The sequence below is a fragment of the Sparassis crispa genome (genome assembly GCF_003851025.1).
Source record: "Sparassis crispa DNA, contig_000008F, whole genome shotgun sequence".
NCBI lineage: Eukaryota > Fungi > Basidiomycota > Agaricomycetes > Polyporales > Sparassidaceae > Sparassis > Sparassis crispa.
In genome coordinates this window covers 1,322,644-1,337,945 of record NW_020939755.1, presented here as the reverse complement: position 1 = coordinate 1,337,945, position 15,302 = coordinate 1,322,644, and the positions used below count along the sequence as shown (strand labels likewise).

The window sequence follows — 15,302 nt, the reverse complement described above, 5'->3', positions numbered from 1 at the left end:
CTCATCTTGCACGTAATACGATGGGAGAGTCACTGACCGGAATCTCATAAGATATGCATGCTGTAAGTAGAGGACTGCCAGGACAGCCGAGTGCCTGAGCGGAAACGCATCATGTAGTGTCCATGGAAATCAAGTCCTCGCCCAGATCAAACGTTACAGGTTGTTCCGCGATCTCCATGCTCGTCAATAGCGTCTCGATGTCGGGAGAGACGACAAATCGACGGTTCACCTCTCCGAGGACGCATAGGCGTTTGTTCGTCGGGTCGAGATATACGGCCTGTTGCAGAAATGATGGCTGTGTTGCAGCGGTGACCTAGCAAATAGGAAATTTCAGTCCGACGTTGACCGTTTGCAACCGAGAAAGTACTGACGTCCATCACGATGCCATTGCCCAACCGCATCTTGACAGCGCCGCTCTGATATACTTCGAGCTGGCCAATAACGCCGTCGACTTTTGGTTCCTCCTTCTCCTTCTCCTTCTCCGGCTCCTTCTCCTTCTCGGTCTTCGCGCGTGCAGACGGACCAGGTGTTCCTGGAGCACTTGGTGCTGGAGGCTTAGTGTCGTCAGCAAAGGTGACCTTTTTCCCGCCATCCTCTTCGTGAGTGTCATCAGCCATACCAGAGTCTGGTGGTTCAGTCGAGGCCGAGACAAAAGTCGGAAAGGGGGTAGGAAATTGGAAGAAATATAGACGTTCTTGCCGAATATTCGTGTCCTGTGCAAGAGTCAATTATGGTGGGGAGGGCAGAATTTAGCATGGCGCATACGTCGTTCATGTCATGGGCCAAAGCAAAATCGTCTATAATGTCTTCCAGTTCTTCCTCTTCCTCGCTTTCGCTGAGGTCGACGGCGTTGGCCATGTTGACCTCTGGTGTGCCCTTTTCTTCTACCTCCATCGGCTCGTCTTTCGCTACACCTGTGAGATCTCTATCAGCCTTGGAACACACCAACGACTCGGAACGACCGACCTTTGCCTTTCCTATCAACATGCGCATCCGCTCTCTTGACCTTCGGCCCCTTCTTCTTCTTTCCCGCGGCTCTCTCCCTCGCCAGGCTCTCCGGCGCCATGAAATCCATCAGTTTGATATTGTCCATATCAACGATCTCCACTCCCTCGTCCGGGTCCGAATACACCTCTTCATTGTCCTCATCCAGCTCCTCCTTCTTCAGCGTAGGCGCCTTCGTCTGTGTAAGGCCCTGCCCGAGCTTCGTGGATCCGGCAAGGCCCTGTGGGACGATGGGCGTGAAATTGGATCGGGGTGCAGTACGTCGGGCGGACGTCCCCGCCATAGCTGGACCCATGGCGAATGGGCCGCTAGCAGTCATTTCCACCTGGGGACGAGGCGCCGCCCCTCTGCCCTCCCCGCCGCGCCCCCGCCCACGTCCGCGACCACGATCCCCACGTCCCCTGCCACGGTCTGCAGAGGGTGGCGGTGCCGCGACGTCTTCCTTCCGGTAGGGGCATTAGCACAGCGCCCACAAGAGTGCGCTAGGAGGACACGCACTTTTTTGACATCTCTGCGGGAAGGCGCGTACTGTGAGATGAGCAGAGGGATAATGGGCACTTGGCAGCCTACTCACTCTTTCTTCCGCCTGGTGGGTAACGTGGGCACGAACTTGAGCTTGTGCGCCCCGAGCCTGGTCACGTCGTTCTGCTTCTTTGCGAGGCTTGCGATTGCTCTTGGCGTAGAGCCAGATGCACCGCTCCCAGAGGGATCAGTCATGGGTGTTAGTGTTCGGTAATCTTGTCAGCCAATGTGTTGATAGCTGATAGCAAAGATAATCGCAAGCTGGGGACGGGCTGCTGCAGAAATGACTTCGTTGAATGCAAATCTAAGAGAGATCTTGATCTAACCGAAGTCGATTATCTGCCAACCTGATTTCCCTGAGCAAAATGCTATCCCTTTTCGATAAATCTTGCCGTCTTCTCTCCACTGGTCATCGTCAGACATGCCAGAACACTACCGCATAACCTACAATGAAATCCACAAGCTCATATTCGAGGCCTCAAAAAAGATCAAGGCGTTCAAACCCGATATGCTCATTGCTATAGGTGGGCAGCGCGCATCCATCAGCCCTGGTCGCGAAGTTGACGGTATTCTGTGCAGGCGGAGGGCAAGTGGAGCATGCCTCTAACACCGTTGCTGGTGACCTGAACTTTTCCACAGAGGATTCTTCCCTGCCCGAGTTCTGGTGCGTCTTGCCTGCTTCTGCATGTGCTATTGTTGACCCTGTCACTGCAGCGGACATTCCTGAAGGATGAAACAACACATCGAAACATTCCTATCCATGCTATCGGATTGTCCCTCTACGAATCCCTCCCAGGCACCACCGCTGAACAGATTGGATCCGAGGTCATCCGCACACAGTGGCTGTATGCATCAACTTCTAGCTTTGCACGTCATTCCCTGACGTTGCTGCAGTGGCCCCGAGTCAGGGAAGATACTTCTTGGTAGAAGGGCCCTCATCGTCGTATGTGTTCTTCACCTTGCGTTCTATTGTCCCGCAAACCGGTGTAATACCTCGTAGGACGAGGTCGACGATTCCCGCAAAACCCTTCAGTGAGTAAAATGTACCAGGGTTGTCGTGCCGGCTTATCCCGATGACAGGTATGCGATTTCGGAGCTGCAGAAGGACGTAGAGCGCGAGCTGGCGGCACTTCCCGCGCACGAGCGCGATGCGAAACGAACCGAGTTCGCCGTGTTTGTAGTACACAACAAACTGAAGCCAAAGCACGGGGAGCTGCCGTCATCGATCCCGTAAGTGTGGCTCCGCCTACAGACGATCGCGTTGAAAGGGACGTACGGCAGATACTTCGTCGGGCATGAGGTGGGCGACCTCTGGTAGGTTGGCTGTTCTGATTGGCCGATGGCGTACGGGCACTGAATTGTTATCTTATCGCGCAGGCTAGATTATCCGTGGGAAGCCATGTGAGCTTGCCGGCATCCCTGATTGGTTCTTTCCGCTAACTGCCTTTCTTTTCTTTTTTCAACCGCAAATATTGTGCTTTAGCGACATCGACGAGCACGATCGGCTTGCGCGCGAGCAACACAAGACGGAGTAGGCTGGCGAGGACTAGGACGGCGACGGACGCGTTTCGGGCAATGTGCGCGAGGATAGCTGAGGCTTATGGATAGTGTGTAGCGGTCATGTTACTGTATTCGTAAGTTGTTCGCGGACGGACTGCGCGTTCCGCGGCGACGGCGTGTAGTAGCGCATATATACGATCGCCCTCCGCCGTGATCTTGACTGTTTCCAGAGCTTGCCACGCTTGCTTCTTCCATCCCATCTGCACGCGTTCAGCGTCACCTTCTCGCTCCCAGGATACGCGCTGTCCATCGTGACTATCTTGCGATCTTCCTGACAGCACCTGTCCTAGAGTTCTTAACGCCAGCGAGCGCGTTACCATCTCCGCGATTCCTCTTCCCCATCTCGCACCGCGCCCTCACCGCGCAGAGGATCGCTGAGCCATGGAGGTTGTCGAGGAGATCGAGTACGAGGCGTTACCCGCAAACGCGTCGCTTGGTGTAAGTTTGGCATACCATACGTAGCACAAAGACTCACCGGACAGATGCAGACCAACATGATGGCAGGTGCGATGGTGAGTGTCTGACGCGTCATCGTGCATACAGCAGTTCTCCCTGCTCGGGCGGTCTCGATGCACCTCGTGCGCTCGAAAATACTGACATTTCCGATTATTAGGCTGGAATTACGGAACATGCAGTCATGTACCCTGTAGACAGCATCAAAGTCAGTAATTTCCACCATTACTCTCATGAGTTCGCAGTTAACACCATATCTCTCCCATTCGCCAGACGCGAATGCAAGTTTTCGCGACATCTCCGTCGGCCGTGTATACCGGAATCGGAAATGCCTTCACCCGAATATCATCTACGGAGGGAATGCGCGCTCTATGGCGAGGGGTATCATCGGTAATCCTGGGTGCGGGCCCAGCGCATGCGGTGCATTTCGGGACATACGAGGCGATCAAGGAGCTTGCGGGCGGAAATATTGAAGGAAACCGGAATCAGTGGCTTGCTACATGTACGTGCGGTCACCCTTTCCTGCGCCTCGTCTTTTGACGCGCTTGTGCCCATTTTTTTGCGTTCTACGTGTCTACAGCACTGGCGGGGGCCGCCGCTACAATTGCGAGCGATGCGCTGATGAATCCATTTGACGGTGAGATCCCTGGTACCCTCGCACTGCCGGCGCGTCGCCAACCACGACCGCTTGCTTACAGTGATCAAGCAAAGAATGCAGATACACAAGTCAGAGTTTCGGTCCCCCATCGTCTGCGCCCGCACGGTGTACCGTACTGAGGGACTCGGCGCGTTCTATATCTCGTACCCCACTACGCTCACCATGACCGTGCCGTTCACGGCCGTGCAGTTTACCGCGTACGAGCAACTTAAGACATTGCTCAACCCCTCCGGCTCTTACTCCCCTGCGACACATATGATTGCTGGCGGCCTCGCGGGCGCGATTGGGGGCGCCGTCACGACGCCGCTGGATGTGGCGAAAACGATATTGCAGACGAGGGGTACGTCGCACGATCCAGAGATTCGGCAATGTCGGGGGCTTGCGGACGCGTTCCGGATCATTTGGAAGAGGGATGGACTGAAGGGATTCTCGCGGGGACTCTCACCACGCGTACTGACGTTTATGCCGAGCAACGCACTATGTTGGCTATCATATGAGTTCTTCAGTGAGTGTTCCCACTTCTTATTCGCCAAGCTGATCGTGACGAGCTCGTGTTCTTTTAGAGGCTGCGATACGGGAATAATACGGGGCCTGTTTTTACGGTGTGAGGGCGAGAGCTCTTCTATATGTTGGAGTTCCTGTTACCCTCTGCTATTCGACGAGCTACAGTATATTTTGAGATCGCTTCATCGTAATAATGGACAGACGGGTCTTATAACGAAGGGTAAATTATCGCTGTGGACATGTCGAGGGAGCACAACGCGCTCACTCGAGAGACAGTATAAGCTGGAGGTATGGCCCTGAAATCCTCTGCTACTGTGCTGCACAGCAAACCCGTATGTTATTATTGCGTTAGAATACAAATGCAGATGACAGTGGAAAGAGGGTAGAACACGGCAGCGCCGTCTCCAGATATGACCTCTGTTGTGAAACACCTCCAAACGCTCCCATGGCCGCTCACATGTAGAACTCCGGCTTGCGCGACGTGATACCATATTCTGCAAGGGCAGCACTGAGGTCCTCCATCGCCAAGGTGGTCTTGGTTTTGTCCTAAGGCCAGCAACTATCAGCCACTGGCCAACGTACAACGGACATCTCAATACATACCCGGGCAGACGCAGGCCCTGATTGGGTTGTCCGTGCCCGGCCCCCAGCGGTATTCGCCCGTATGCGAGCGTGCTGGTATGCGTCCGCAGCAATATCCGAGACGAACTTCTGTGCGGCGAGGGATAGCAGACGCTTCCTGAGCGGTGTCCATGTCCATTATCGAGTTCGACGACCCTGCACTACACAGAGTCACACACTTACAGTCGCACGTCCTCGCACTCGAACCCTACACGCTGCAAATAGTAGTCCGTCACCTCGTTGGGTACCTGCACAAAGGGTCAATCCAGCGCCTTCTCTGTTCCTTCTCATCCTGGGGGTGCACTATGCAGCGGAATTTCACGCACCAAAGGCTCATAATCATCTAGCATAAGGAGGAATTCGGCCAGGGAGCGGTCTTTACGGGCCTCCTCTGTGACCTGGCGCGACGACTGCGGTTGCGCCGCGGACGTGCTGGCGCCCTGTGAATCCGGTGAGGCTTGTGATGGCCGTGGAGCAGTCGGTGCAGGGGTGAGAGGGTAGTAGCCCGTGCTTTGGGCAGCCTCTTGGTACGAGGTCGACATGTTGGTGGTCGGGAGACGAATACAGTGAAGCGCTGATGCCTGTCTTCGTCACGTTGTCGGAGTTTGTGGCGTCTGCGCTATAAAAGGGCATCCTCCCGATCTCCGCCACGTTCAGTCTTTCGATTACTCGTTCAAATTTCGTTCCTCTCCTTTGCGTAGCTCATCGATCTTTGAAAATTGCCTGAGGTGATTCATTGAATGTGAGTGTTCTTCCCATGGCGGAGACGTTTTACCTTGTTATGATGTTTGAGGCATTTGGCTTTAGCAGTGGACAACACACTGCGCTGCAGAAAACTATCTCAGCTACCTTCGGACAGTTGCTTTGGCGATATGTTCGCTTTTTCTGAATATTTTCTTCATTTTCTGTTGCGTAAGTGTTGACATGAACTGACTCTTTGCCCAGGTCTGTCGTGGTCGGCTTTATTAGGCACAGTTGTGAATCTTGTCAAATGTTATGAAGTACATAGCCCGACATCAGGGGCGGGCACAGATGTTTTACACATTGAATACATGTGCAGTTGTCTTCCCTTACATGTCCTTCTCCAACAGCAAAGAATCGATTAGAGCACCTTCTCCACGCCTGGCGGCAGCACGTAACCTCCTTGGCGGCGCACCTTGATGTCACAGTCAGTAAAATAAACCTACCGTGGAAAAAAACGGCGACTCACCTCGTCGAAGGTCTCCATGAGGATGATGCTCTTCTCGTGCGTCCACAAGTCGCTCTCGAGCTTACCGTCCCTCACACTCCTAGCGACCTCGTCCGCCTCAAAGTGCCACCCGCTGCCAGTGTAGTTGAATGTCCTGGTTTCCTCTCTCACAATTACTCCACTGCCGGGCTTGTCGAAGTACTGCACTGTGAACTGCTTCGGGCAGAAGATGGGAGTGCCAACGATGATGTTGCCATTGCGGTAGCGGATCGTGGCACCAAAGCTCGCTGAGGGTACGGTGATGCTAGCGCTGAGGATTGCCTGGGCCTGCAGGGTCTTGGTGAAGTTGACGGTCCAACTGGTGCTGCTGTCGACGCCGGTAAGGGAAGTCTTCACCATAGAGGCGCTGATGCTCGTGGGATGAGCACCCTTGTTTGAAGGATGCTCGAACAGAGCAAGGATAGTCTGTCCACAGCGCAAGTGTCGTCGGATCTCAATCCTCCGTCAGAGAAAATGAAACATCCTCACCCAGATCATTGGGTACGGGCCTCTGGTAAGTGTATATAAGCATATCTAGACCTGAGAAGATTCAGTTGCTGAGACCACTCACAGGTCGAGCAAAGCACCACCGCCAAGACTGGGGTCAATCATCCTATGTGTCTTGGGCACATCTGCATCCATCATCAACAACGCCCTTTTCAGAGCTCAGAGCGTATCTACTCACGTGCAATGTCGACGTCGAAAGCCAGGTCTGCGTGCAGCAGAACCGGGTCACCAAGGGTGCCCTCCTCTGCGATCTTCTTTAGCTCCTTGGTGAGCGGTTGGAAGCGTGTCCACATTGCCTCCATGAAGAAAAGCTTCTTATCCGCCGCGAGTGCCAGCAGGGACTTTAGTTCGGCCGCGTTGGAAGTCGTAGGCTTCTCGCACAGGACGTGCTTGCCCGCCAGCAGGGCATCACGAGCATTCTCGTAGTGGGATGTGTGGGGTGTACCTGTGCAAACACACCATTAGATGGCAAACCTCGCTGTGAGAATTGTATGCATACCGATGTAAACGGCATCAACTGCCTGTAGAACGTGCAAATGTAAGGGACCTTTGTTGAGTACCGCTTGGCTTCAAGAGAGCATACCTTGTCTGCGAACAGGTCGGCATAGGTCCCGTATGCCTTCACGGATTTATCACCGTGAATGTACGTATCAATGAATTCCTGCGCCTTCTGGGTGTTGCGCGAGCCGACACCGACGACTTTGTGGACAACGTCTTCAGTTCCACGCCTGCGAAGTGGAGCGGTTCAACAAAGGAACCAAACATAATGCATCTCTCAAACCTACGTCTTGGGATCGACGAGAAGGTCCTACCACGCACATCAGCTGAAGTCATCCCCTCGTGCCGCTCACACTAACCTTCACGAAGTCCATGGCGATTCTGCCAGTGGAGACGATGCCCCATCGCAAAACAAACGGCTGAGTGGAAGACATAGTAATAGGTATACTATGGTCAGGCAGGCTTCCATCGCTGATAGTTATTCTGAGGGTTATATACCAGACCACAAGGCTGGCCTGCTCGGTGACCCGTCGGGAAAACTATCATCTTGAGCGCGGACCGGTTCCTCCGTAATCGTAGCTGTGTATTCATGGATATACCGCTGTAAATATACAGCGATGACGATGTGCATCATCGGGTCATGGGGTATGCAGAAGAGGACGACATCATGGTAACTTAATAGAGGTGGAGAAAAGAGAAGGTACTGAGAAACACATTACATTATCATGGCAACGTCCGCAGGGCCTCCTTCACGGTGCTCCGCTCGCCCAGCAGTGCGAGCATCTGCCACCGCTGGTCCTTGACCTCCCCGTCTTTGAGAGGGAAATCCTCCTCCTCGTCGTTGTCACCCAACGCCAGGCGCATCGCAGCGGCCGACTTGTTCGGGAGGACGGCAGGAGAAATAGTGAAGAGGGTGTCGAATGACGTTGCGGAGAGCAGATGGTTGTGTGAGTGCTTCGAAGAAGTACGTATGGATGTAATTGCGAGCGAAGTGGACGTCAGAGCCAGAGCTTGCGTGATCAGTTGCTTTAGCTTGGCCTGCGAACAGTGCGATTGGATACTACGCGCCATGGACGGGTTCATCACGTACCTCAAAAGCTAGCATCATCAGCGAACTGACCGCCCTCAACGGTGGGCTTAGGTTGTGTTGTGCAGATATCAGGTTGATGCGCTCAGCCATGTGTTGCAAGGAGAAACTGCGGGTGGACGACCCGAGGTGCAGAGCCAGACGACTTCCAGCAGACTCTGCAGATTGGTGTTAACAAGTAAAATTACGACAAAATTAACGACCAGACATACCACCGCGTTCGGGTAGAAGCCGCACGCCCCGCTCGGCAGCAATTTCGTCGCTATAGCTCTGTGGCTGTGATTCCACTGTTAAGGCATAGGGCTCCATGGCACGAATCCGGTCACGCTCGCGTTTTCCCATTCCGACAGTCCATCTCTTAAGTTTCGATGATCTCAGCGTCATTGTATCAGCATTGTCAGCACCTTGGTAGGGCAGCGTGCGGCGGCGCTTGCGAGGTGGTAGTTTCGGTAAATCTGGTGGAGGTGTTGGAGGAGCAAGGTGAGCTGAGGTATCAAACAACGAGACTATGAGCGAATTGTGCAGCTGCACTGCAAAGCAAGTCAACCTAACTAATTATCTGCATGACATCGGGACAGCGTACCAAGATGTGTAGTCTCAAGACATTCCTTGACCTGTTCGTCGAACTCTACTCGAGAAATTCGCCCCGTCAGATACTGTTGCAATACGCGCCAATATATCGGCGCCTTCACTCCAAGGGCATACGAGAGTTGGTTCTTGATCGTGGACGTCGACAACAACGACATGCTCGTGAGTGGAGAGCGCAACTCTGAATCCGCCACAGTGTTGACAAATATTCTGAAAAAGGAAGGAGCCTCAGCGTCCCAAGCGCCCCGGGCCCATTCTACTCCTCTCATCAAGTACGATCACCTTCGGCTGGTTGTCTTGTGTATTACTTTTCTCTCTTGCTTTCGATCTCGCGTTTGTTGTCTATCCACGCTTCTGAGATACTCGACAGGCAGCTCGCTTTCTCGCATCTCTGTCAACGTGTGCTGTAAACTTGGCAGACTGACTCATGAGCATTCCCAGTGACCGGCCAGTTACATCGAAGTCTCGAGGAATATGTCGATACTAGTGAGTCTCTACGAACAGAGGATATCGATGGCCTGATCGACCCTATTTGCAGTAACACATCCCGAGGATGTTATGCTGGCGACAAATGTAAGTTTCTGCACGGCGAAGCTGAGCAATATACGCCCTTCGACAAGTGCAAGACTTGTCGGTACTACACCGCAGGATTCTGTCGCAGAGGCACCGACTGTTGGTTTCTTCATACAGAGCCTCAGACCCGATCTTCAGCGGTGGCAACAGAGCCAGACGCAGAGGATGACTTCTGCTGCATCTGCTATGAGAAGCCAGTGACATATGGTTTACTTGGTGAGGCTCGTTAGCCTTTTTTTGCCAGAAAGTTGCAGCTGACTCTGAATGCCCAGAGGGGTGCAGTCACATCTTCTGTGTACAGGTGCGGTCCTGCGTCCCTATGTATGTAGCACCGCGAGGCACAATGCTAACTTCAACCCACCTGATAGTGCATTAAGGAATGGCGCGATCCCAGTTGCAAGTCTGAAGATGTCAATGTTTCAGGAGTCATCAAGAAGTGCCCTTTCTGCCGCGTCTCCTCCCGTTTCGTTACTCCTTCTAGCCGCTTTTATCCCGATGGACACCCTGGTAAGGCTGCAGTTATCGCCAAATACAAAGCCAGTATGGCTCGAGTACCTTGCCGGTGTGTACAGTCTGTCTTAACATCTCTTGTCGAATAAGTTGTGATTGTGTTCTCATGAACCTAGTCACTTCCAGTCGTCTCCGCCGGACGACCGCTTCTGCCCCTTCGGCAAGGATTGTTTCTATCAGCACCAGAACGAAGACGGCTCACCATTCGTTTTCGCGTTTGGTGTTGATTACTACATGGAGGTGTGCAGTTTATGTCGCCGTGTCCACCTATAAACTGACTATGATCGATGGCGCTTAGATCTACAGGATTCGGCAGGGGGATCGAAGATATAATGAACAACGTAGGAACATGACTCATCACGATACGCATAACTTGGGGAGTATGCTCGACCACTTCCACGATATTAGTGAAACCGTTCTCGCAATGGGGGCTGCACTGCCATCGCTTGCGGCGGATTTTGATTTCAATGATTGGTCGCCAACCCCCAGTTCTGAGAACGAAGATGACGCTACCGGGACAGTTGTTGACAGGTCGACAATGGAAACAATGCAGAGGCTGGTAGGTCACTCTTAACTTGGCCTGCGTTACCTTCCTTCATCGATGTCTGATAGATCAATGCAATCTTGGATTTGACGTCGTAGGTGAACCTCATGGCCAACATGGGGCTGGACAATCTCATGGAAGTCGGCAGACAGACATATCGCTTTGGAACGGTTGATCCCCTGATCTCGGAAGGCGACACTGATGACGTTTCTCGTTCGCCTCCTGCGGATCTGGCTGCCCCACTCTCATTTCCTGCTGAGCCATTGGAGCGCATCACCAGTGTCTCTCCTGCTCCTCTGTCACCGACCCAGGAGTCTGTGGGTCCGTCGACTCCCCCGTCTGCCAGGAGTTCACTGCCAATCATATCAGCTCGTGGTCCGAATGTAACGTTAGACTCCCGTCCGCGTTTCAGCACTGTTGTCCGTGGCCGTGGACGCTTCGATGCCGACTTAGCTACAGGTAATATCGGCGATGCCCGTTCTCTTCCAGGTGCTGCTACAGAAGAAACAAGTGAAATTGTGGCCCGTCGGTTGGAGGACGATGAAAAAATTGCCCGGGAGACAGAGATTGTGCTCAGCGAGACAGATGACCTGGAGAGAAGAGTGATAGACGTGCTGGATATCGAGACTTTGGGGTCAGGCGGTGTAGTCCAGTTGACGCCGCCTATGCCTGTGGAGGAACCCAGAGAAGAAGTGAGGAGCTCACCATCCGAGTTCGAAGCTTTGCAAGATGCCGACCCTCCTTTCTTGACTGATGGGCGTGGACGTGTCGTCTGGAGCAGCACGACCGCTGCACGCCACCGTGAGAGTCGCCGCGGACGCCCTGGCACACCGGCATCGGCGCCGTTGCAGCACAAGGCTGGCGAACCTATACGCGCTGCTGTTGAGGAAGGGAGCGTCTTAGAGAGACGTTCTAGCCGCGCTCGTCTTTTGACGCGTTCCTACACTGCACCTGAAGGTGTTGAAGAGCACTCCGCGGACGAGGAGAGGCGCAAGGGTTGCATCACCGATGGTGGCGGACGGGTCACTTCGGCCGGTTCTGTGCAAGACGGAGAGACGTATAGTACGGCCCATTCCTGTCAAGCTGCAGAGGCCGCGGAGGTGAGGGAAGGTTCTGGAGTGGAAGCTTTTCAGAATGAAGACAAGGTCTCGTCTGTTGCCGCCTCTGAAACGTCTGACAGTCCACCCGCTTGTTTGGATGCTGTCGCTCTGCTTTGACTGACCTCCCGTGGGAGGATGTGTAGAAGGGTTGTATACCTGTCGTCTGTACTAGATCACTGAAATGTATGTGCTGTCGTCGATCTATTATTCGTGGGTGATGCGGCTCCGGGAGCGACCGTGCTCGCGGAGGTTTTCGCAGAGATAACGCGCGAGAGACAAAAAGCTAAACGCGTGGGTGGCGCGGGTACGCGTCTACAATCGGGATCTTCCATCTAGAACGTCTCGACTGACTTGTGTGGCAGTCTACGTTACGGTTATGTCATCGCTTGCATCCCTGTCTCTTGCTCTCGTCTCGCCACCATCTCGCTCGCTTTTTAGCCCCGCTTCATCTGACAATACAGACGTCGCCACCGTCGTGCAAACTGACCTACAGGGGATTGCACCGGCATGGTGCATAACTCGCCCGAGCAGTCTGGTGCGCGTCCTGCAGACCAGTCTGATCAACCAACACCGCCAGGCGATAAGCCGGCAGAGGAATCCAACGGACACAACAAGCAAGAGTCCTCCTCGTCAGCACCTTCACCCAGCTCTTCCAACGGTAGAAGGGGCAGGTCGCGCACCCGCAATTCACCGCGCAGCCGTCCCGATGACAATTTCAACCGGAGGTGAGCCAATCGCGTCTGCATTGTGACGCTTCTAGGTTAAGACTCGTGTAATAATTAGGGGATACCATACTCTTATGTCGTCTTTCGGGAGGGCCTTCCATGTCGAAAAGCGCTGGAAACTTATCCGAGAGTTGGGCTCCGGGGCCTACGGTTTCGTGATGTCAAACTCAACATTGGTTTCGTCGACTTCGTTCTGACCCGATGTTGCAGATCCGCAGCCGACGAGATCTCAGGAGAACCGGTCGCTATCAAGATGGTCACTCGCGCCACCGAGAAGATCCAGCTCGCGAAACGTGCCTTGCGGGAGATCACCTTGCTTAGGCATTTCGCGCACGAAAACATTACGGGTTTAATTGACGTCGACTGTACCCCTGACTTGAGCGAAATGTGAGTGTCTTGCACGTGTAAATCACTCGTCACAAGCTGACCTTCAGTGTAGTTACATCTTCATGGAGGTGCGTAGTTTCTCCTCATATGGACTCTCGCGTTCTCAAATGATGTTTGCTGAAATTCAAGCCCATGGAAGGTTTGTGGATTTCACACTCCAGTGACGTCATATACAAATACCAGTTTCATTTCGTACAGCGGACCTGCACCAAATCATCAAATCAGGTCAGACACTCACAGATGAACACGTCCAGTATTTCGTTTATCAGATTTTACGAGGTCCGACATTCTTTTCTATCACCTAGCATCTCTTGAATTCTTGCCAGGGATGAAATTTATTCACTCCGCCTCGGTGATCCACCGCGACCTCAAGCCGGGAAATCTACTCGTGAATGCTGATTGCGAACTCAAGATCTGCGATTTCGGTCTCAGCAGGGGTTTCAACTCTGCACCAGACGAGAATCCCACGGCTATGACGGAGTATGTGGCAACGAGGTGGTACCGAGCACCTGAGATAATGCTGGCATACAAGTAAGAGAAATACTCAGATATCGTAACTTAGTGGCTGATTTATCGCTGTTCACAGAGGTTATAACATAGCAAGTTGGTGTTTCTTCTTTGCTCGTGGACTCAATCTCACTATTCCGTCACAGTCGATGTATGGTCAATTGGTTGTATCTTTGCAGAATTGATGCTGGGCCGACCGCTGTTTAAGGGTAAAGAGTAAGCGTTGTCGTTACTGTTACTCCGACCGTCTAATTGATTCCGCCTGCAGCTATGGTCAGCACCTCTGCTTCGCCATGATGCCTCCGTATCTGAACTCTTTCCGCATTCACCTCTTAGTTGATCAACTCAACCAGATTCTTCAGGTCCTCGGTAAAGCTAGCATGGTATTGTACCTCAGCTTAAGCTAAATGCCCTATTTTTAGGTACGCCAGACGACCAGGTTATCAGCCGGATAGGCAGCCCGAAGGTGTGCTAATATGCTGCAAGATGCTTGACGGGTTCTAACTCACAATGGTTAGGCACAAGCCTATATTCGCTCTCTACCAATCAAGAAAACAGTCCCCTTCTCAAAAGTCATCCCGACCGCCGATCCTCAGGGTAAGCCGACTTCGTCCTATCTATCGTCGATGTTATAGTGGTACTGCTTAACTGACCGCCTGAAATGTAGCGGTGGATCTGCTGACCAAAATGCTCACATTCGATCCGGCGTCACGAATCACGGTGGCCGAGGCGTTGGAACATCCATGGCTCTCCTCATATCATGACGTCGGCGATGAACCCACTTGTCCTGAGAAGTTCGGACGCTGGACATTCATAGAAGGACTGGAAACCCTTGACCAGTTCCGCGAAGCCCTGTGGAACGAGATCCAGGACTACAGGCGGGAGGTCAGGAGTGTGGGTGCGGACGAACGGTCGACGCGCAGTCCGAGCTTGCGAGGCAAAGAATCGGAAATATCACCGGAGAAGGCAGATCGGGTGCCATCTCCACATGTTGCAGCGGTATCACCGGAGAAGCCTGTGCAGTCACCTGAAGCTACGGAGACTGCTAAGGATGTCGACTGGACGGCCAAGGAAACCAACGGTCATACAAATGCCCAGGTTCCCGAGCCAGGCAAAGTTGTAGTGGAAGAAGTGGATCCTGTCGTGACCTATGCGCGGCGGTCAAGCTTCATGGCGCCCGCGCGGCCCTCCCGCACCAACTCGACATACTCGAATTACTCCTCGTCGCAATTCAGGTCACATCAACCCGCAACGTCCACGGACGGGGCCAGTGCTCATGGGGGAGAGAGCTCCGTGGTGTTTCCGGGACAGCAGGACTACGTCGTCCCCGCACGGTCACGCACAGCCTCTATGTATGGCGGTAGTGTCTCTCGGCGACTGCTGCGCACACTGTCAACAGTATCCATCTATGAAAGCGGCGAGGGTTTTGCCGGCGGCCTGGCGGACATCGCGCCCATCGGGAGGTACATCGTGGAGAGGGATGAGGCACTCCCCTCAGGGATGCCGCACGAGCTTGAATCTCCTCCCCAGGGAACAACTCAGAAGCAGACGCAGGCACCTGGAGATTCAACGCAGTGCAAGGAGTGAATTCTGCGGTGTGTTGTAATTCCTGCTCAAGTTCATGGACATGGATGATGCATTCGTTGTACAAATAGATCTAGAGATACATGTAGACAAGTCGCAAACACCCACGCACTGGCATAGAGCACTGCGCTGTCCGGCTGC

General features: G+C 53.5%; 8 protein-coding genes across 8 annotated transcripts; 4 read left to right on the top strand and 4 right to left on the bottom strand.

The window, feature by feature from the left end:
* Nucleotides 1-109: 109 nt before the first annotated feature.
* On the bottom strand, nt 110-1,722 carry SCP_0904520 (hypothetical protein; the record flags this gene model as incomplete). The annotated part of the gene is made up of 6 exons (XM_027761685.1): nt 110-313; nt 372-713; nt 766-914; nt 967-1,447; nt 1,504-1,516; nt 1,580-1,722. 6 exons carry the CDS (start codon nt 1,720-1,722, stop codon nt 110-112), a joined length of 1,332 nt encoding a protein of 443 aa, XP_027617486.1.
* Nucleotides 1,723-1,948: 226 nt separating this feature from the next.
* Nucleotides 1,949-3,062, top strand: SCP_0904510 (Xanthine phosphoribosyltransferase 1; the record flags this gene model as incomplete). Its single annotated transcript, XM_027761684.1, has 10 exons — nt 1,949-2,051; nt 2,107-2,113; nt 2,167-2,191; nt 2,242-2,372; nt 2,422-2,470; nt 2,528-2,559; nt 2,608-2,757; nt 2,809-2,841; nt 2,905-2,928; nt 3,011-3,062. The coding sequence occupies 10 exons, from the start codon at nt 1,949-1,951 to the stop codon at nt 3,060-3,062; spliced, it is 606 nt and encodes a 201-aa protein (XP_027617485.1).
* Nucleotides 3,063-3,468: 406 nt separating this feature from the next.
* SCP_0904500 (Uncharacterized mitochondrial carrier) lies at nt 3,469-4,781 on the top strand (the record flags this gene model as incomplete). Its single annotated transcript, XM_027761683.1, has 7 exons — nt 3,469-3,525; nt 3,576-3,599; nt 3,701-3,748; nt 3,814-4,042; nt 4,121-4,177; nt 4,239-4,703; nt 4,762-4,781. 7 exons carry the CDS (start codon nt 3,469-3,471, stop codon nt 4,779-4,781), a joined length of 900 nt encoding a protein of 299 aa, XP_027617484.1.
* Nucleotides 4,782-5,155: 374 nt separating this feature from the next.
* Nucleotides 5,156-5,865, bottom strand: SCP_0904490 (Transcription initiation factor TFIID subunit 10; the record flags this gene model as incomplete). The annotated part of the gene is made up of 4 exons (XM_027761682.1): nt 5,156-5,248; nt 5,306-5,441; nt 5,507-5,571; nt 5,650-5,865. 4 exons carry the CDS (start codon nt 5,863-5,865, stop codon nt 5,156-5,158), a joined length of 510 nt encoding a protein of 169 aa, XP_027617483.1.
* Nucleotides 5,866-6,425: 560 nt separating this feature from the next.
* SCP_0904480 (D-xylose 1-dehydrogenase (NADP(+))) lies at nt 6,426-7,990 on the bottom strand (the record flags this gene model as incomplete). The annotated part of the gene is made up of 9 exons (XM_027761681.1): nt 6,426-6,479; nt 6,534-6,977; nt 7,041-7,062; nt 7,123-7,183; nt 7,237-7,503; nt 7,558-7,579; nt 7,642-7,786; nt 7,844-7,866; nt 7,916-7,990. The coding sequence occupies 9 exons, from the start codon at nt 7,988-7,990 to the stop codon at nt 6,426-6,428; spliced, it is 1,113 nt and encodes a 370-aa protein (XP_027617482.1).
* Nucleotides 7,991-8,279: 289 nt separating this feature from the next.
* Nucleotides 8,280-9,389, bottom strand: SCP_0904470 (hypothetical protein; the record flags this gene model as incomplete). The annotated part of the gene is made up of 4 exons (XM_027761680.1): nt 8,280-8,594; nt 8,647-8,801; nt 8,856-9,173; nt 9,227-9,389. The coding sequence occupies 4 exons, from the start codon at nt 9,387-9,389 to the stop codon at nt 8,280-8,282; spliced, it is 951 nt and encodes a 316-aa protein (XP_027617481.1).
* A 269-nt stretch (nt 9,390-9,658) lies between these two features.
* SCP_0904460 (hypothetical protein) lies at nt 9,659-12,075 on the top strand (the record flags this gene model as incomplete). The annotated part of the gene is made up of 8 exons (XM_027761679.1): nt 9,659-9,717; nt 9,770-10,020; nt 10,077-10,105; nt 10,173-10,366; nt 10,431-10,554; nt 10,613-10,873; nt 10,927-10,952; nt 11,007-12,075. 8 exons carry the CDS (start codon nt 9,659-9,661, stop codon nt 12,073-12,075), a joined length of 2,013 nt encoding a protein of 670 aa, XP_027617480.1.
* A 390-nt stretch (nt 12,076-12,465) lies between these two features.
* Nucleotides 12,466-15,164, top strand: SCP_0904450 (Mitogen-activated protein kinase SLT2/MPK1; the record flags this gene model as incomplete). Its single annotated transcript, XM_027761678.1, has 14 exons — nt 12,466-12,683; nt 12,742-12,843; nt 12,894-13,070; nt 13,123-13,138; nt 13,200-13,209; nt 13,269-13,349; nt 13,397-13,601; nt 13,657-13,673; nt 13,724-13,793; nt 13,846-13,850; nt 13,914-13,946; nt 14,000-14,043; nt 14,096-14,174; nt 14,245-15,164. The coding sequence occupies 14 exons, from the start codon at nt 12,466-12,468 to the stop codon at nt 15,162-15,164; spliced, it is 1,977 nt and encodes a 658-aa protein (XP_027617479.1).
* Between the last annotated feature and the right edge of the window lie 138 nt (nt 15,165-15,302).